This window comes from Thunnus maccoyii, chromosome 6 (assembly GCF_910596095.1).
Source record: "Thunnus maccoyii chromosome 6, fThuMac1.1, whole genome shotgun sequence".
Lineage (NCBI taxonomy): Eukaryota > Metazoa > Chordata > Actinopteri > Scombriformes > Scombridae > Thunnus > Thunnus maccoyii.
The window spans coordinates 23,549,231-23,569,415 of record NC_056538.1 but is presented as its reverse complement, the minus strand read 5'-3'; the positions used below and the strand labels follow the sequence as shown (position 1 = coordinate 23,569,415).

At 41.5% G+C, this 20,185-nt stretch overlaps 3 protein-coding genes across 4 annotated transcripts in view; all 3 read left to right on the top strand.

Annotated features, from left to right (window-relative positions):
- On the top strand, positions 1–14,098 carry wdr81 (WD repeat domain 81). Of its 2 annotated transcripts, none has more exons than XM_042414117.1 (12): positions 1–184; positions 1,090–1,598; positions 2,093–5,649; positions 5,733–5,840; positions 6,014–6,213; positions 6,400–6,581; positions 6,855–7,020; positions 8,171–8,336; positions 8,475–9,305; positions 9,411–9,556; positions 9,724–9,906; positions 12,901–14,098. In XM_042414117.1, exons 2-12 carry the CDS (start codon positions 1,237–1,239, stop codon positions 13,225–13,227), a joined length of 6,228 nt encoding a protein of 2,075 aa, XP_042270051.1. In that variant the 5' UTR covers positions 1–184; positions 1,090–1,236; the 3' UTR covers positions 13,228–14,098. The 2 variants fall into 2 exon arrangements, with proteins under 2 accessions (XP_042270051.1, XP_042270052.1); XM_042414118.1 differs by lacking the exon at positions 1–184 and adding an exon at positions 199–297.
- A 1,342-nt stretch (positions 14,099–15,440) lies between these two features.
- serpinf2b (serpin peptidase inhibitor, clade F (alpha-2 antiplasmin, pigment epithelium derived factor), member 2b) lies at positions 15,441–19,090 on the top strand. The gene is made up of 10 exons (XM_042414220.1): positions 15,441–15,500; positions 15,942–16,041; positions 16,221–16,289; positions 16,410–16,484; positions 16,634–16,886; positions 17,071–17,214; positions 17,395–17,583; positions 17,764–17,906; positions 18,036–18,240; positions 18,367–19,090. Exons 3-10 carry the CDS (start codon positions 16,236–16,238, stop codon positions 18,717–18,719), a joined length of 1,416 nt encoding a protein of 471 aa, XP_042270154.1. The 5' UTR covers positions 15,441–15,500; positions 15,942–16,041; positions 16,221–16,235; the 3' UTR covers positions 18,720–19,090.
- Positions 19,091–19,739: 649 nt separating this feature from the next.
- rpa1 (replication protein A1) overlaps positions 19,740–20,185 on the top strand; it is a 38,448-nt gene continuing 38,002 nt past the window's right edge. The window contains exon 1 of the mRNA XM_042414219.1: positions 19,740–19,960. Within this exon, the coding sequence (XP_042270153.1) occupies positions 19,931–19,960 (30 nt within the window). The 5' untranslated portion in view covers positions 19,740–19,930. The remainder of the gene's footprint in view (positions 19,961–20,185) is intronic.

Sequence of the window (20,185 nt, the reverse complement as noted above, 5' to 3'; positions counted from 1 at the left end):
GTCTTACAGCTGCAGGGCAGCAGATCACATGAGATGGGGCTGGTGTTGTGTCACGTGAGATGTCGCTTCTAAAACATGGCTCCAACTAGCACTGAACAAAACATCCTGGGCTGACTGACTGTCGTCTGTCTGCTGACACGCATCTGTAAACCTCGGAAATGGAGCGAGTACACGTCGCATCGCAGTATGTCCTCAATTTTTATGGTTAATATTGTACAAAGGTCATAATGCTTGAAACCGGCTGTGCACCGTTAGCATAACAGCTAGCTAGCTGTCAACTGCTACAAGTGGTGAGAGGTGAGCTAAACATGAATTATAAAGTGCTGCTGTTGGTGGCTGTTGTTCTGTAATTACAGTGGAGTTACATGTAATCGGTAATTATCAGTGTGTCAGTGATGGCAGTAGCTTCAAGGGGGCTTTTTGCATGCTTTAGTTAGGTGTTGTAATGTCAGCCAGTTTAGCTAACTATTAGCGTTAAGTTGACGTTACTTCCCCAATAGTCAGAAAACCTCTTAAAGCGTCCTCCTCACTGTCACTATTATACATTTATATCGTGAAAGAGGCTTTCAATAGCTAAATTAGATGCATGTACTTTTTGTTTGAAGCTTACAGTATTTATAGTTTTGCTTTAGGTTTCATGTTTCTGGGGATTGTATCCCTGACAGCCAGCTAACGTTAGCTTCCTAACCAGACGAAATTTATTCAAACTTCTAACCACTGACCGTTTTGGGTCTTTGTGGTAAAAAACAAATAAGTCACGTACGTTTTCAGTTTAGTATGAAGTACTGAGTAGGTGACGTGTTCATTTGTATGTAAGTCTCAGGTAAAGTTATATAAACCTGCCGGCTTTTTGCAACGAGAGATGTGAGATGGGGAAGAGACAGCTCAGTCATGTGAGCTGGGCTCAAACTTCAGGGACCTGGAGAGGAAGAAGTAGTCATGTCCATTTACCAACATCACATCACTCTTTCATTACAGCAACTTACTCTTCTTTTCTGTAGAAAATAATTGTCTCATTAGAGCAGTTTTGTTTCTAAAACATCACAAAAGAGGTTGTTATCCACTTCTGCTTTCCAATGATTTTCTCAGAGGGACAGGCTGGAGAAGAGATTAAGTCTGACCTCGGTGTTCAGGATTCCTTCCTCCATGGATGTGTGAAAGTCATCTTCAGTGGAAGACGGCAAGGTGAATGCAACTAGACGGTGTGCACCTCTGAACAAACATAGTATACTCACCATGGATTGGCTGATGCGTGCAGTAGAGAAAGACTTGGGGGTTGACCGACGGCAACAAGGTCCAGGACCCCGTCCCCGGGAGCTTGTAGCCCTTGTTCCTACGCGCTGGTTGATGGGCCTCAGGGACAGGAGGGTGATGCGCTGCGCCCGCTTTGACAGCATCAGTGAAGCAGAAATCCGCACATACCTTCAGTGTTCCCAAGCAAAGTTGCCTCCTGGCTGGACACGAGTGTGCATACAGGGCCTGAGGAAAAGCAAGCTTAGCTACAGATTGGCCAGAGACCCATGCCATCAACAAATGGAATTAACATCCAAGGATTCGTATAACAAAACCATGCAGCATGTGTCACAACACAATGTCAGGTACTGTACATACTTTAATTTCTGACTGCAAAATATGGCTCTTCTAGTTATCTTACATTTGTTGTAGAGCTTTGTTTGAAGTCACCCCAGAGACTTACTATATAATTATTTATATTTAAGGTGTTCTGTGTTACTATTGAGGTACCTGGGGGAAAATAACCACAAAGTTTCTGTTAGTTTTTACATCAAAATTAGCTTTATTCAATCACATCTCTACCTGCTCGAGTTAGGGAAGTGTTTCTCATTCACTCTCAGTAGGGTTGCATAATCATGTACTCTTAATAACATTTGGATTCTAACTCTTGCTTGTCAAAGGTTTCTATATTCAAAAATTCAAACTGATTGCTTTGTTAGAAACTTTAATGTCTTTTTTACGTGTTAGATTCATGTATGAGTTTAAAATACCCAAAATAGAGAAAAACAGATGCAGTTATTGGGTAAAATTTGGTTGAAATAGTGATGTATCAGCTTTTTGTCATTTTCTATTTTTTCAGGAATCTGTGGCGTGAAGCTCATTACAAACTTGTGCAGCCATATGCAGGAGCCAATGAGCAGATGCATGTCGCAGCTGTAGATGCAGTGCGTCATGCGCTACAGAAGCTCTTCAATTCCACATTCATCTCATCTGACCGAGTGTCACCATCCCTTTCTCCAGCCAGAGAGAAGGAGAAAGAAAACTACTTGCCAACCAGTTCATCTTGCTTTTCCAAGTCTCATTCAGACCATCTATGTCCTAATGTTCTCTCTGCAGAGTGTCTGCTGGAGACAGCAGAGATGCTCTACGTGGTTCTACCTTACACGCAGTATTCACTCCATGATATTGTCTCCTTCAGCCCAGCCAAGCTCGCTAACAGCCATGCCAAAGTGTTATTCATTCTCTACCAGTTACTAACAGCCCTAGAGGCATGTCACGCAGCAGGTCTGTCTTGTGGAGAGCTCTCCCTGCTGGACATAGCAGTAGATGAGCAGCTCTGCAGCCGTCTCAAGCTCAACCTAGCCCATTATGAGGAACTGGGGACAGAAGGGGATGCAAACAATGACGTTACTGGCAGACAAGTGCCAAAAAGTGTCCTGCCAAGGGAAAATGCATGTGCGAGCCAAGAGAACAAAAGACTTTGCAAAGACTGCTTTGATGAGCTCAAGACATTGGTCCTGGACTGGGTCCATGGACGAGTCAGTAACTTTCGCTACTTGATGGAACTCAATAGGTTAGCAGGGAGACGAGAAGGAGACCCTAATTACCACCCAGTGCTGCCATGGGTGGTGGATTTCACTGTGCCATTTGGAAAATTCCGGGACCTCAGGAGGTCAAAGTTCAGGCTCAACAAGGGGGATAAACAGCTGGACTTCACATATGAGATGACCAAAGAGGCTTTGGCAGCTGCAGTGGGCAATGGGGTAGGAGGAGGCGGCGTAGGTGGAGATCTCAGTGGCTCTGTAGGTGCTGGCGGTGCTGGACAGTCTGACCACCTTCATGTACCTCATCACATATCTGATGTGCTCTCAGACATTACATACTATGTCTACAAAGCCCGGCAGACACCCAAGTCAGTGTTGTGCAGCCATGTTAGATCCCAGTGGGAGCCTAATGAGTACCCAGCCAGTATGGAGCGCATGCAGAGCTGGACTCCTGATGAGTGCATTCCTGAGTTCTACACAGATCCCTCCATTTTCCGCTCAATCCACCCTGACATGCCAGACCTGGATGTGCCTTCCTGGTGCAAGTCTTGTGAAGAGTTTATTGAGGTCCATCGGCGCCTTCTGGAGAGCAGAGAGGTGTCCCAGCATTTGCATCACTGGATAGACCTCACATTCGGCTACAAGCTGTCAGGTAAAGAAGCTGTCAAGGCCAAGAATGTGTGCCTGCACCTAGTGGACAACCACACCAATCTGTCTACCTATGGAGTGGTTCAGCTGTTTGACCAGCCTCACCCACCTCGCTTATCACCTTCCCAGTATGCCCCAGCAGAACCTCCTCTCCTCGGTCTTGCTGCTCTTAATGTGCCTTCTCTACATATCCCACAAGTTGACACAGTGGCTGACACTGTGGATGGAATGGTGCCAGAGTCCACAGGGTGCGAATCTAGTGGCTGGACCATGGTAGACAGAGATGAAGAACTTGAACAAGGTACAGAGGCTCTGGACTCATTAGCATCCACTGGCTCATCCAGTTCTGTGTCCTGCTCTGTGCCACTGCCAAACATGAGTACGGCGGGAGGAAAGATGGGAGGAGACCACACAGCACTTATTGTGTCCCAGTCCCCAAGTTCATTCCCTGGTGATTTCACAAGCGGCTTGGGTCCTGGTTTACGCAGTTCCATGTTACAGAGAGGTGGGCCATTGAACAAAAAACATGGGGAGGGGAGTGTGACCACCACCAATACAGAGGAAATCAAGATCATCCTCCCTGAAGGCTTCAACCCATTGCAGCCTTTGGAAGAACTGGAGAAGTTGAACAATTTTCTGGTAAAGAGTCTGCACGCTGAAGTATGGCATCCTCCAGGATCTAGTGAATGCACAAGAGAGGGTGCGATGATTGAGTCTCTACCCTCTCTTACGCAGCTGTACCAAAGAGATATGCAGGCTCTTGGTGTTCTCATTGCTGAGATATTCTACTCCTCCAAACTGAGGGGACTGAAACCAGGCGCCCCCCTCAGACAGCGTTTCCAAGCTGTTATGAAGCTATGCTCTGCCAGCCTCCGTGATGTGCCACTGTCTTTACATCATGCTCTTGAGACGCTGCTGCTAATAGAGAAGCACTCTGGAATAGCACATAGAGAAGTACCAGATTGCCCATGTCCACTCCTTTTCAAGTACGACCCCATCTGTGATGGCCTCCCTCCCCCAAACCCCTGCCAATTATTGAACTCAATTATCACCCCTTTACCTTTCCCTTCCTATTTTCCAGCACTTCATCGTTTTATCTTTTCCTACCATGCCAAGATGGAGACTACATGTAGCATTCAAGGAAGAGATGTGGTCTTTCACCTGTGGCAGCAGTTGGAGACACTTTTGCGAGGTAACATCACAGCTGAGGGTCTTGAGATTCTCTTGCCGTTCATTCTAGCCCTCATGCTTGAGGAATCCACCGCTGTGTATGCTGCTTGGTACCTATTTGAGCCCATCTCTAGAGTGCTGGGTCCCAGAAATGCAAGCAAATACCTGTTGAAGCCACTAATCAATGTATATGAAAATCCTCACTGCCTACGAGGACGTTTCTATCTCTACACCGATTGTTTCATTCTGCAGCTGATTGTGAGGCTCGGCCTGCAGGCCTTTCTGTCCAGCTTACTCCCCCATGTGCTACAGGTCATCACTGGCTTTGAAAGCTGCATCTCAGGCTCTGGCGGGGAAGCTTGTAAAGGGATGAGGAGTGGCACCTGTAACCTAGGAGAGGAAGAAGAAGAAGACTTTCAGTGTGGTGAGGTGCGGCCATCATCAGGGTCTGTTAGCAGAGACATGGGAGGTAGCAGTGGAGCTAGTGGGGGAGTTGGGGTGGTGGGAGACACAGGGCTGGTTGACTACTCCTCTGGAATCAGTCTCAGTGACCAGGTGTTCCTCACAGAGGCAGAGGACTTTCAGAATGGCTTCTATGTCAACAGTGGAGCAGGAAAACAGCAGAGCCAGAACTCTGTAGCCAAGGATCAAGACCAAGAGTCTCTGAGTGTGGGGAAGCTAAGCGACAAAAGCAGCACAAGTGAACTCTCACTGGGCGATGGAGACTCAATGCGGGATCGAGCCAGTCTTAAATCAGCTGACAGCACCCAGGATCTGAAACAGGCCAGTGAGGGAGAGGAGGGAGGAGAGCTGGAGGAAGAGGAGGTGACTGAGGGTAAAGAAGGAACAGATGACCCCACTGTGCCAAACCCAGAGCTCACTCTTTCTGGTTGCACAGAAGCTTCAGGAGCCACTGTTGCCACTCTAGAGGGCGAATTTGTGAATGGAATGGCACTGGAAGAGACGGAGAAAGGCCTTGTGGGAGAGCAAGAGGAGGAAGATGACCATGATCCATCAGAGGAATCTGAGGAGAAAGAGCAGAAGATTCTTCTAGGTGAGTAAATGATGGTTTATTTAAAGCATTTGTTTGTTTTGCCTGATAGTATATAATGTTTTTAACTATGTCTCCACACACAGATACAGTCTGCAAAACAGTTCGATGGCTATCAGCAAAGCTTGGACCAACAGTGACATCTCGATACGTGGCCAGAAATTTGCTGCGATTGCTCACTAATTGTTACATTGGTACGTAAATTAACATAAAAATTGAATTATCCCAATTATATATTAACATAGTATTCCAACACTTTAGATGTTTGGCAATATTCTTGAAATCATGCAATATTTTCCAAACTATTTCATGTATTAACTGTTTATGTTTTTGTCAACACTTCCATTCTCTCTTTTTCCACCTGAAGGGCTTGAGAACCACCAGTTTGTGGCCACTGCATCTGAAGAGAGCAGTCTGGAGGGTGTGGGAATGGGCAGCGTGTATGAGAAGAAACCAGTGGTGGGTGACCAGACAGCAGGGCCTGTACTGGACTGTCTCATCTACATAGCCCAACTTTATGGAGAACCTGTGCTCACCTACCAGTATCTGCCTTACATAGGATATCTGGTAAGACCTGGTAACCATACAAAATAGAATGTACACTTGCACGCACATAAAACCCTCTTTGCCTTAGTAAGCTAAATTTGTGTTTTTTTGGGGAAAGGAATTGTCTTAACTATTACTGTGGTTGTTTATGAATATTACAAAAAATGCCTTTGTTTTTCCACTTTTTTCAAATGTGTATGTTTCCAGGTGTCTCCACCTTCTTCACAGCGTCTCAACACACGTAAGGAGGCAAGTCTGCTTGGAGCTGTTGCACTTACGCAGAAGATCATTGTCTTTCTCTCTGATACCACTCTGATGGACATGCTTATGAAGATTAACCAAGATGTGCTTCTGCCACTACTGGATCTGCTCACCACCCCCCGTATGGGGTAAATAACATTCAGCCACACACCACACATATTTATATTGACGCAAAACTCATGACAGTGCCTAAGGGTTCTATAAAAATGTGAAATGTTGGAATTCGTTTTGCGCTTTTCACATTTGGAGCTGTCCATATTTCCTTGTCCATATTTTTGTGTTAAAGAAAAATGCAATTCCTTTTTTTCATTTTTGGGTTGAAATAAAATATATCATAAAACCTGGTGCAATAGATCTGTCATTCATCCTCTGCTTGGTTTTGCCCCTTCTGCTGTGCTCAGGTTCCCCAGCGGGGTGCAGACACGCACTGCCGTCTGTGTCAAGACACTCAGCTTGATGGCTCTCATCTGTCTACGCATCGGGAGAGAGATGGTGCAACAGCATATGGCTGACACTCTGCGCCGTTTCTTTGCTGTTTTCTCTCTGCTGCACTGTCTGCAGCCCCAGGTATATGCACATAAACACACACACACACATACACACACAGAACAGATGCAAACTCCTCACTTTTCAGCAAAATTTCACCATTTTGAGATCAAAATAGGTCACCTAGCTTAAGATTCGTGTAGATCTGAGGTGAATTGGTTCATTTTAATTTCAGCAATACAAATCCTTGGTTTGGAGCACAGAATTTCAATTAGTCAGTTTGGAGTCTCTTATGCACATCTTGAAGGGCATCTCATGCATAACAATGACAACAGCAAAACAACAAACAACACCAAAATGACTAACTGTTTGATTTATACAAGTGCTAAGTAAGTGGTTTTCATCCCTGCTTATCTATTTACCTCAAACTTCACACCAGGATACGGGTAAGATGAAGTGTTACGCAGCAATAATGGACATCTAAGTTTATTTGATATGTATTTTAAACAACAGAGTATTATGGTAATACTAATACTGTTGTTTCCTCCTTGGTAGTAGCATTATTTTTTCATAGTTTTATTATAGTAAAGAAAGACAAATGTTTGAATTCATGTTTGCATTTATGTTACTTGTCATATGTAATTATGCATATAGACTAGATGTAAGCTTTATGAATTTTACCAATCACATTTCTGATAGTGGAAGACTCCAACATCTACCCATTAACCCATAATGGCTATTAGAATTAGTTTTCAGACAGAGGCAAATATACTTAAAAGTAACTAGAAATGAGCATGTAAAGCGAATGTTTCAAAATTTTCTCCTGGGGGAGCATACCCCCGGAATCCCCTAGGTGTGGCAGATTTTCTCTATCCAGGCAATGTTCTCACCTTTTTTATCCCTTGCCTGTTTGCATCCCTGATATAAAGACTGACAAGTGTGACGTTTATTTCTAGAACACTTTCAACAAGCAGATCTGTCACAAAGAGTTTTATGAAAACAAATAACATAAAGGCAGATGAAAATATGAATGAAAACAAAACAAGAGACAGAAACTTGGAATATGAACTGTCTGACAGACAAAGAGATTACATCCATTTGTGAGCATGGCAGGATGGTTGTTCTTGTTGCATCGGATCATTTAAAAGTTTATCCATGTAGTTATATCTATTTTTTTTGGAACTGAAATTGGAAATGCACAGATGTAGTGACTGATTCTTTTACACTGTAGCTGGACAGCGCCCCTCGCAGAGTTGTGGGAGAGGTCACAGTGGTGGACATTTGCACACCTGGAGAGACAAATGTGACATACGAATTGGGGGTATTGGAGGAACTGCAAACTGTATTTAACTCTGAGATGGCTCATGCCTCCTACATCCCTTTTTACTGCCTCATAGGTAAGAAACACCTCATCCTGTGTCAAATACTTGTCAAAATGTCCTGTTCAGCAGAAAGAAGACAGTAAACTCTTCTGTAAAATCAAATATATTTTACACTCAGTGGTATAGATTAGTGTTTTATTGTATTTTCTGCAGGTGACATGGCAATTCGGAAACTGGTTCCCAACCACGAGCTGGTCTGGCAGTTGGCCCAGTCCTACCATCAGAGTTTGAGCCGGGGAAGCCCAGAGGCGAACGTCACAGCAGCATCCAGGGTGGAGCTTGCTCCTTCCTCCATGGGTCTGTCTCCTGGTTTCAGTAGACGTATGGGTTGCAGCCCCTTCCCTGCACCTTCAACTAGCTCTACTCCAGTGGGAGACTCCCTCCCTGAGTCGGGCACGTTTGGGAGCCACCTGGTAGGAAACCGTATCCAAGTGTCCCGGGACACTGATTATAGTAGTAGTCCCAACCTGGGCTTGGCCAACTCTTGGGGGCGCTCTAGCCATACTACCCCTATAATCACCGCTGCCTCCACCTTCACCACTCCATCTGTTGGCACAGCTTCCTTTTCCTCCGCCTGGGTGACAGGCCCCACCCCAGAGGATAGCGCTCTGAAGCAGGAGCTCCCTCGCAGTGGTCGCTCCCTGCAGGGCAACTGGCTGGCTTACTGGCAGTACGAGATCGGCCTCAACCAGCAGGATCCACATTTCCACTTCCACCAGATCCGTCTGCAGAGCTTCCTGGGTCACTCGGGTACCACAAAGTGTTTGGCACCACTGGCAGGGGAGGATTACTTCCTCTCTGGTAGTAAAGACAAGACTGTGAAGCTTTGGCCCCTCTATAACCACGGTGATGGAACACAAGAGGTAGAGCCCAGGCTGACGTATAACGAGCATCGAAAGTCAGTGTTCTATGTTGGACAGCTAGAGACTTTACAGGAGGTAGTCAGCTGTGATGGTACTGTGCACCTGTGGGACCAGTATACAGGTTAGGCAGCACCTTTGCTAATGCTTATAATTGTACAATAGTTTATAATGTCAGTGTGCATAGGGTTAATGTCAGTAACTACATACTTTCTTCTGTTGTCCCTAGGTAAGCAGATCCGCTCGTATGAAGCTGTGGATGGGAAGAATCCCATTACAGCTGTCACCACCATGCCAGCTCCACACTGCAGTGTTGTTTATGGCAGTGCAGATTCTGTTCTCCGCTTCATTGATCCTCGCAAACCAGGATTGCAGGTAGTAATTTCATTTAGCAAGCTCTAGAGATTGATAGATTGACCTACATGATAAAGCATCCACAAATTATTATTACTTTACATTACAAAATGTTTGCACTTTTTACACCTCTGTACTATAGAGTTATTTCAGACCTGACAGTGACAAATGTTACCTTGTATCCCCAGCATGAATTCCGTCTGGCATACAACAATGTGAGTGCTGGGCTCATCCGCTACCTGGCTGTGAGCCCTTCAGGGCGCACTGTGGCTGCAGGTTTCTCATCTGGCTTCATTGTTCTGCTAGACGCACGCACAGGACTTGTTCTGAGGGGCTGGCCAGCTCACGAGGGAGATATCCTCCAAATGAAGGTATACTTTCTGTGTGTGTGTGTGTAGTATTTTTTTAACCTTATGTCTGTATGATTAAATGGGACTAGTCATTGCTTTTTGAATTATCAGTGACAGTAAAACAGATTCCATGAAGGCATGGCTGTTGACAACCATAGTGATGCAGCCAACAAGTGCATTTCTTATTACAGTATTCTTTTGAAAGAGATACTAGAGCAATTAAAGAAATTGCAATATATGTATTTAAATTACAGTAATGGTGAAATTTTAATATTTGTTTTATAGTTTTAATAAATGTGTTAATAAATAAATGAGTTATTTCAGAATAATGGAAAAATGTGGTTGGGCTGTTTTAAAATGATAACTAGATGCCCAACAGTCTTCAAAGGTAAAAGAAGGAAAGGAAAACAACAAAGACATTTGGATGTTTTGAAAAGAAAAAATATGAATGTAGTTCTTACACTATAAATGTTGCTGTTTGGCAGCCCACACTTAAATTTAGGAATTTTTGGAATTACTCCCACTACAATTCAGTTTTGTAAAACAATGAAAATATGAAAATTTCCAAGTGGGTGAAAACTGAATATTAGTTGTAGGCTTTGTATGTCAGCCAGGCCTTGATATGAAACAGGAAAATGTATCAACAATTGTTTCCTCAAGCAAATGTTAGGCTGACACTAACTCAAATCATCATTACACTAAGTACCCATATTCAATGTGTGTTTCCTACCACTGGGCTGACACTGTGACACTGTGGCCAAACTTCATATTCTCATAGATAAACATTTAGCCTGAAACAGTGGACAATTTCACCAAAATTAATTTATTACTTGTTCAGCAGTAGGGTTGGATGGGTTTAGGGGCACTATATGCATACCATCAGATACAGTACAACAGGGCTGTATGTTGTGACACTTGGACTGTCAGCAAAATTAATTCTTTCTGAGGAACATTTAATACAAACTACACCAGTACAAGTGTTAATTGTGTTTATTTAAAAATCTCTTGTGTACGTTATTTGGTGGACAATGTAGCCCAAGTAATTCATCCTGATTATGAGCCATATTACCTTAAATGTTTCAACTTTACAGCAGCTAGATGGGAGGGTCAGAGGAGGAGAATATTTATATAATCCTCCTTTACTGCTGTTGTAAGTTTTGGTGCATCAACCAGCAAAGTCTGATGGGAAGGAAATCAAGAATGGCTTTCTGGTAAACAGTGGACACCTTTGGATGACCACAACCACGTAAATCACCGCCCACTCTGTGCACGTCAGACGGTTAATCACTTATCACTTGTGTCACTTTTGTCACTTGTGTTGACTCTTTTTCACAGAGCGACCCACATTACATGCACATGTCTGACCCTGACTTCCTGGTGGGTTGTCTACATGGGTTATTGGATAATGTTACGCTAATGCTTGACCTGTTTGTGATGCAAATTGAGAGCGTGGTATCACAGAGAGTGCAGAACCCACATTGCCTGCCCCTGATAAAATTGAAAACAGGCGTGTTATTAAATGCTTTGTCTCTGCTGTTGTCAGGAAGAGGAATACTGCTGTTGTGATACTGCACATTCATATAATTATATTTATGAATGACATGGCATAGTATCATCTATGTAAAAACTTGACATCAGTATTATAAGAGCCTGTTAATGTTTTCCTGGTTCATATCACATACTCAAACCAGAAGGTGTGGCTGTAGTTTTCAGTAGTCATGTGAGAAATGTTTAAGAAGATCAGCTAAGTGGCTTTTTTTTTTTTTTTTTTTTTTGACATTCCCCAAAGGCGATGGCATAGACACTATAGAGGATGGTGAAAGTTGTACCCAGCACATCTGTTGTCAACAGAGCGCAAGGGATGAGCAAACTTTATTTAACCCCAAATTAGGTCAAGGATTGTATCTCTAGTTTTAAAAGCACAAGTTTAGGCAAATATGGACACAGGTTACTCATTAGAAAGAGCACAGTGGTTCTCATTGGTACATTCATATTACTCAGACTTCCTCTCAGTTCCTGCGCTTATAATTACAACCAGCGGCTGTTTCATTTTAAGTTGGAAAATACAAAAAAAACAAATTATCTCTGTTCATTATCTTATCTTATTTGTAATTCATTTTGAAATAAATAAAGATTATCAAACAAACTGAGCTCCCTCACAACTGAAGGTTCCAAGTTTGTGGGTACAAAAGCACTGCAAGTAAAATATTAAAATTAAAAAGTAAAATATTTTAATCTCAGGCTATGTGGTTGAGTCAGTCAGAAACTGTCGACAATATGAGTGATAAATAGGTATAAGCAAACAGGGCTGTATGCTTTGGCCTGATCTATCTCTGAATATGTGAGCCACATGTCTCTGTTTTTAAGAATTTTAACATGAAATAATCATTAAAATCATTTCAGTTTTTTTTAGAAGAATCTTGTTTGTTTTTTAAATTTAAGTTTGTAATTATAAGTGAAATGCTTGACTTTCTGTTTTATTGTAAATACATTTCACAATGTGTATTATCTGCAGGAACTCTTTGGATTACAGTTCCTCTCAGTTTCATCTTTTGATGATTTAACCCTCTGAGCTCAAAGATACTTCCAGTTTTTTTTTGACTTTTCATTGTTGTGTGCTGACATTTGTCTCCTGTCATGAATGCTCACTGGCTCAAAGTGTTCCAATCAAAAATCTCTGTTTTTCATCATTACTTTATTGAAGGCGTGTGCACTGGGAAGCTTAACTAGTGAAGCCTACTGTATACAGATGATGTTAAAAAAATACATAGCACCAGCATGTGTATTAAAACCAATGCATGATGTCTGCAGCAGATGTGGTTAAGAGTGATCAAGGTTATTTCCAATTTCTAACAAAATAAAGAGTGACTCATTTTCTCAGTTCACTTATTCCTTTCTTATATTTTCAAATATCATGGTATTTACAAAGAAATTATAATTGCATTGCTTCATTAGTAGACATTTACTAATGACATCAACAGTTGGTGACTTCCTTTCTTGTGTTTTACTTCTCAGGCTGCAGAAGGGAACTTGGTCATCAGCTCCTCCACGGACTACACACTCGCTGTGTGGAAAGATCTGGAGCACAAGCCTCTTCGCCAGTACAAGTCGCAGTCCGACCCCATCCATGCCTTTGATCTTTATGGTTCAGAGATTGTAAGCGGAACAGTGGCTAACAAGATCGGGGTGTACTCAATGGCAGATATCTCCCTGAGCCCTGTTAGCAGCACAAAGCTGAGCTCAGAGAACTTCCGTGGAACTCTGACCAGCCTGGCAGTCCTGCCCACCAAGAGGCTTCTGCTGCTTGGCTCTGAGAACGGCGCCATCCGGTTATTAGCTTAAATCAGTGGTTCCCAGCTACACTTAACACTGTTATCACTGACCTTGTGTCTTATTCGTGAAGACACCAAGTGTCTGAGCTCTCTCTGTCCCTCTCATGTGATTGAGATCAATTGTACTGGTAGGGCAGGTTGTCAGTCCCTCTAAATTGCTTTTTGAATGAGGCAGCACAAGTACAGGCATTCCATACGCTTCATGTCTACTGACTCTTGCCACTCTGGCTGTTGGCACTGACCAAATTTGATGGACGGGAAAAGTGTGCCACTTTTGACATTCATCATGTACAGTAAATCCTGTGATTTTTTTTTTTTTTTTTTTTTAAAGGATTTTTGCCTATAGATGTATAGATAGTATAATTCTTATCTTGACAGGATCATTTATTCTTTTGACTAGGTCAATTATTCTGTTCAAAAGAATTAATCAGAAGACGTGCTCAGGAAGGTGGAACCAAACATGGTTCTTATGTAGTGTTTACACTTTCCAAATAGATGCATACCAACACCAAAAATACATCGACCTCACCTCTCATGTCCCTTGATGTTAGAATACATGCGTATCCAATGCACTGATTAAACTATGCAGTATTTGTAGATCAAATCATTTGTTTGTGTTAGCGTTACTCTGCATTTCATAAGAGTTGTTTCACAATAGATTGTTTATACATCCTGAACAATAAAAGTACACTGTTCTGTTGACAGTCTTGGTGCATCTTCTCAGAGTGGAGACCTTCAATTGACGTTGCATACTAAAGTAAATTACTGATGCACAGCCTTTATTCTCCTGCACAAGAATGGCCTGAATTGTAACATTAAGATTCTCACTCGGATTTTAAAGACTGAATGTTTTTATCCACTAATAAATTACTTGAAGTTTCTTTGGAGTTTTCTAAACCATGTTTAGAAGATCTTGCTTTAGAAGTCAGAACCTGTAGCAGCATTTTACTGGGGCTGGGAATGAGTCCAAGCAGATGCCACTTTAACTGTGTTTGCCAGTTGTTAGACTTACTACTTTCTCATTTCTGACTATAAAAGCTAACATATAACAGTCAATGCCAAGATAAACAATTTTGTATTTTAACATTTATATGTAACGGCATATGAATATGTTGAGAAAATACCAACAAAATATATAAATCAATAAAAAAGTGGCTTACAGTGAAATGCAAATGCTTAAGCAGTAGAGAGATTTGTATTCCTCAAACCCAGCCCAGTTTTCATGAAAACATTCAACAACAGCTCTGACCTTTGTATGATTTTATCACTGTCATGTTGTAAAACATAGTTTGCCTACTTTTCTAATTATTTGCCCAATGCTCAAAATGCTCTGACAAGTGTGCTACACTTTTTTGATACTTTGTGTTAGTTGTAAACCTGGAGTAAAAGCTCCATAATCATAAAATGACCAACTTTCTTTCAGAACAAAATTTGTAGTTGCACATTGATAATTGGTTACAACTGATCCAGTATGTCTTTGAACACTTTAAGAGAAGTCCATGAAAACGCTTATTTATTAATTGGATTAATAAAACTTGCTCCCATGGTCTTTGTGCGTCCCAGTTGTTATATGTGATTCACCTGGATTCATCACGACTCCCAGCCTTGCCTTCTGATCTTGGCTGACTCACTACAGCTCACATTGGACAAAGTCCCCTCTTGTGTTTGCAGACGAGTTTGTCAGCTGCCGTCATGTGATCCAGAGGATACCTCTTTTGCTTAGTGGTGAAATGTTACCAAACCAGCTGAATCAGTAATTTTTTTTTTCTTTATTTCTTTGATTCTCATGAGTAATTATTGGTCACAAATTATAACCACAATTTCTGGACAAAAAAGTGAAGTGTGGATGTCTGTTCTGTTAGCGTGGAGGTATATCTAAGCCAGGGGTTTCTGAGAAATGTTCTCTGATCCCTTCATCATCAAATGCGTAACTGCTGTCAGTGACTATTTGTTTACCCAGAGTTGGATTAGTCACACTTTTGAAATTAAGCTGTCATGTTTCCTGTCAAAGATTTAGTTGTGTCATGATATTATCGCCTACCCACTGACATGCATAATAGCAAAGTCTGTCAGGCTTCAATATTTAACCCCGGATGAGTCTCGGTAGCCACATTTACAAACAAATAGTGACTTAAATGAGGCCCCAATCAATGTAAGTTGATCTTTAACTGTTTGCTGAGCAAGTGCCAATCTTTTACTCCCAGGAATTCTGCCATACACAGTCACTTAGTCGCTCCTTTTTTGGACAAGACAGCAGTTTTTTTTTTCTAATTTAAATTTACGGTAAGATCAAATATTTTTTAATAAACTTATTGAGACACTATTGTATGTTTGACCAATTTGAATACTTACTGGAATATGCTAGATATTACTCAGTTATTCATGGATTTTTCTGCCTTGTGTTAGGTCTATAGCAGTTCATACTTTTGACATACAACTACTTATTTGTGATTTTCTTCTTGTTTAACGTGGACATTTGATGTTGATTTGAATACAGAACACTTGTAGACACCACAATGCACTGGAACTCAAAAAAGTCACTGCTAAGTAAAGTTGGTTTTGATTCCTACTAAGTGCATAGCCTGAAACAATGTTTTATTAAACAATAAATCTGGAATATTAGGATGTGCTTCAAGACATCCTGAAAGCACACACTTTGCAGTTACTGTGTGGAAATTTAGGTGCACGGTCTACAAAATCTTTTATGTGACTCCTACGTTTTAGGCACATTTCCAGATGATCTGCGTTCCTTCAAAAGGGAGCGTGACTAAGTAGAGAGTGTTTTAGACCGGCAGACAATACAGCAAAGACACTATAAACAAAGGTGAGAATGTTATGTTTAATGATTTTTATACGAGCTTGTAACCGGAGGGGTCAAAATGAGATATTGATATATTGCGCAATATACTGAACGGATTTGAAGAAGAAAGGTATATTTATTGTTTCATAAAAGTGAATGGGCCACACATTTTCTTCTGGCAACATAATTTCTCTCTTTTACAGCTACGTTGTAAGGACATGGACCTTCGTCTGACACTCCTGGTGATATGTCTCTGCAGCCAAGGAATGACTGTAAACCATTAATCTTACTTTTAAATCACTATTAACATCATGCTAGATAATTATAAATGTGTGCTGATTATATAATGCTCATATAGTTTCAATATCTTATATCATCTTTGTGCTTAACAGAATGCTGAGGTGGCAGAAGATGAGTCAATCCCATTGGTGCCTCTTATTCCTTTGATACCCAGCCACCCCAGAGAGGTTAGGTGCCTGAAGTTTTGGACGTTTTGGACGTTTTTAGTCATTGTGCTTCTTGTGTCATAGCTGTGTTCTGGACATCTAAATTCACAGCAAGTAAAATGAGGAAAACTCTCATCGTACTTAAAATGTCTCCTTTTTTCTGGCTTTAGAGAGTAGAAAATGAAAGTGCCACAGAGGCACCAACAACCATAACTAGTAGGCCCAGTGGGGGCTCATCAGAGGAAGAGCAAGATGAGAGCTGTCTTTCTGTTAGCCAAAGCCCACAGTCCAGGGAAGCTATTGCTGCCTCCATACAGAAACTGGGTATACAGCTGCTGCAGAACCTGGAAACAACGCCGGAGCAACCAAATGTCATCATATCTCCTTTCAGCATATCATTAGCGCTCTCCCAACTCGCTCTAGGTAAGCATGTCAGGTTGCAGCTTTTACATGTCGACACACTGCACCTAAGCAGCTTGCTTCCCACACACATTTCATTATCACATTTGATGAATTTGTGTCAGCAACTTGTCCTAGTTTATAGTAGTCTGGAGACCTGGAGACTGTCACTGCTCTCATCCAATTATTGCACCCCTCTTCTTTACAGGTGCAGTTAATGAGACAGAGGAGCTGCTGATGCATCATCTTCATGAAAACACTCTCGCCTGCTACCACGAGTCTCTGCATAATGTCTTAGAGAAGCTCAGAAACACTGACCTGCAAATTGCCACTCGCATCTTCCTGGGCCAAGGTTACCACCTAGCATAATAAGGCTTTAAAGTGTTTTTTAACCATATTAAAAGTTGATACTACACAGGTTCTGCTTGCAGAGACATTCATTTTCTTGTTTCTTGTTAATTGTAACAGCTAATCTAAAGACCAGGTTTAGGAAAAATAGAGTCTGAGTGAACGTGTTTATTATGCGTCATAGGAATTGAGCCGAAGCAAGACTTCGTCCATGAGTCCCAGCGGTTGTATGACTCAGAACCGACAGCCTTGGAGAGCCTGCAACAGATAAACGACTGGGTAGAGAAGGCAACAAATGGAAAGATGACTGAATTTCTATCTGCTTTACCACCCGATTTGCTCCTAATGCTCATTAATGCTGTCCATTTCAAAGGTAAATAAAAAATGTCCTCATGTTTATTTAATTCAACATCTTTTCAAACATATGATACGGAGAAATACTAATTTCCCAAGATTCTAGTGGAAATAACTTCTGAAATGACCCGTGTTTATAAGTTTTCCTTAAGCTGACTGACTCTTGATAAAACTGACTCCATTTCCGTGTTTCCCACAGGAGAATGGAAAGCTCGATTTGACCCGCGCTTCACCTCCAGAGGTGTGTTCTACCTTGACGACAAACACATGGTTGATGTTGAGGTGATGGAAGATGCTAAACATCCCTTGAGTTTATTTACTGATAATGAACTGGAGGCTCAGGTAAGTTATCTCTCAAAATACTATACATCTGCCTCTTACCAACACACAGTTTGGAATTAAAACCTATATTCTTCCTCTGTTCACCATATTTACATCTTTATCCTAACGCTGTTTCTTCTTCCTGTGTAGGTAGCGAGCTTCCCATTCCAGAAGTCCATGAGCTTGTTAGTGGTCATGCCTATGTCCGGCCAGTTGAACGTGTCTTCACTTGCTGCAAAGCTGAATATCTCCGACCTTTATAATCGTCTACCGAAGGAAAGGGCTGTTCAAGTTAGAGTCCCCAAATTCAAACTGGAGTATGCTCAAGAGCTACAGGATGTTTTTACCAAATTGGGTAAGAAGTCATTGTTGATGTTGAAAATCTGCCATATCATGCCATAAATCTGCCTGGATAGAAATTCTAATTACTTGATGAAATGTATGTCTCTTGATCAACCCAGTACTCTCTTTTCTGTGTTAGGCCTTGGAGAAATGTTTTCTAATCCCAATTTGGCCAACATGGCAGACGGCCCCCTGCTGGTGTCCAGTGTGATGCATAAATCCTGCATGGAGCTAAATGAGGAGGGTGCAGAGGCTGCTGCAGCCACCGCTATTGTCATCTCACGGGCATCCAACCCTATTTTCCACCTCAGCCAACCCTTCCTCTTTGTCCTTATGGATGATATGACTCAAGTACCAGTCTTCATGGGTGTCATCAACAACCCTAATCCCGGAGCTCCTATCTTGCGGAGAGGAGAATTTGGAAACGCAGATAAAGTCGGATTCCCAATTGACAAGAATTACGTAGGCTCATTTGGAAGCCCACCTAAGTAGGGACTAATACCTGCATGACTGTCCCAGGGAAAACCCAGACCGAGACCTTTATGATTGTACAGATTAAGTGTACAATATCACTTAGCTGGATCAAAAATGTGTGCGAGAGCAGATGATTTCCCTGTTTCATTATAGAATGAACAGGAGCCCCGAATCCACTGAAAAAGCTGAATATTCCTTTTAAAAAATATACAGTTTTACTGGTTTAGATGACAAGCAACTTTTTTAAAACCTTCTAAAAATTACATGACTATAAGAAGTTGTTTATACCCCTTAAAAATCTCCTCATCTTTGAGTTATTTGATTAGCCTACACTTGAGACTTTCAATATTTCAAAATGTATGACCAAACAAATCTGATATACCACAACATTTCTGCATCAATGTGTATTTAATGGAATTTTTAAAGGTTTTATCAAAGAAATAAATTTGATTTGAATCACATCATGTTTATGAATTTTACTTTAACACTTGTGGATGAAAAACACTGTGTTCTGTGTGAAAACTGATTCATTTCAGAGGATGTGGAAAATGTAACATATTGCCAATGCCACATGTCAGAAATTTTTAGGGTTGCAGTCACTTCATTTCTTTCTGTAAATATGGTTTGTTTTTATTGACTATTATTCTTTTTATTACTAACTATGATAAACTTAGTGTTCACAATTTCTAGTATGTCCTTATTTCCACAGCAAAATAGTTTTCTTTGAGGTAAAATAATTTACTAACTTTGTCAAAGATGATTCATTAACTGAGAAAAAGAACTCCACTACACCAAAGTTTTGAAAGTACGCCTCAACAATCTCAAAAATATTTTCACCCAAAGTTTTGTTTTCATGCTTTCAAAAAATTATTTTTTTTACGGCGGTGTGTGAAATCTCCAATTTTTCTATGTATCCTGAATGCATCGTAGTACGCGCGTGACGTCATCCTATTTTTGGCGCTGTCTTTCATGCAGCTGGTCTCAGGTCAGTTTTGCAATGATTGCCGGGGCTGAAGATCAGCGCGCTGCACAGACAACAAACTGACGTCAGATCAGTGAAAGGAAACGGAAACTAGAGTAGTACATACATAGTTTGGCGGGTTTGTCCAAGCAGTTGGCGCCAGCGGGACAATTCACTGTGTACTGTCAGTGGTAGGAGTAAAGAGTTTGGCTGCGCAGCAATATCAGTATTTTTTCTCTTTTTATAGCTAAATAACCGCTCAACAGTCATGACGAAACTGTCAGAAGGTGCGATAGAGGTAAGGTTTAATCTTTACAGTGTTATTTAATTAGCGAAAACATGATTTTCATCACTAAAAACAGACGAAGTTAAAGATGGTTTGGTGTTTCAGTTTCTAGTACAGTCTTTGTTCAGCTGGGTAAACTAGCAGTCATTTGATTGCATTACCACTTTCTGTAATTTAGAGACCAAAAAAAAAACACGAACGTTAACGCTTGTTTAGCTTAACTGCCTAAATGTAACA

Excerpts from the sequence above, each read along its gene's own strand:
- serpinf2b (XM_042414220.1), top strand. The coding sequence starts at position 16,236 with ATGGACCTTCGTCTGACACTCCTGGTGATATGTCTCTGCAGCCAAGGA. Across the intron at positions 17,215-17,394 it reads TCGCATCTTCCTGGGCCAAG|GAATTGAGCCGAAGCAAGAC; the intron begins GTTACCACCTAG and ends TATGCGTCATAG. Across the intron at positions 17,584-17,763 it reads TAATGCTGTCCATTTCAAAG|GAGAATGGAAAGCTCGATTT; the intron begins GTAAATAAAAAA and ends TGTTTCCCACAG.
- wdr81 (XM_042414117.1), top strand. The coding sequence starts at position 1,237 with ATGGATTGGCTGATGCGTGCAGTAGAGAAAGACTTGGGGGTTGACCGA. Across the intron at positions 5,650-5,732 it reads AGAGCAGAAGATTCTTCTAG|ATACAGTCTGCAAAACAGTT; the intron begins GTGAGTAAATGA and ends CTCCACACACAG. Across the intron at positions 5,841-6,013 it reads GCTCACTAATTGTTACATTG|GGCTTGAGAACCACCAGTTT; the intron begins GTACGTAAATTA and ends TTCCACCTGAAG.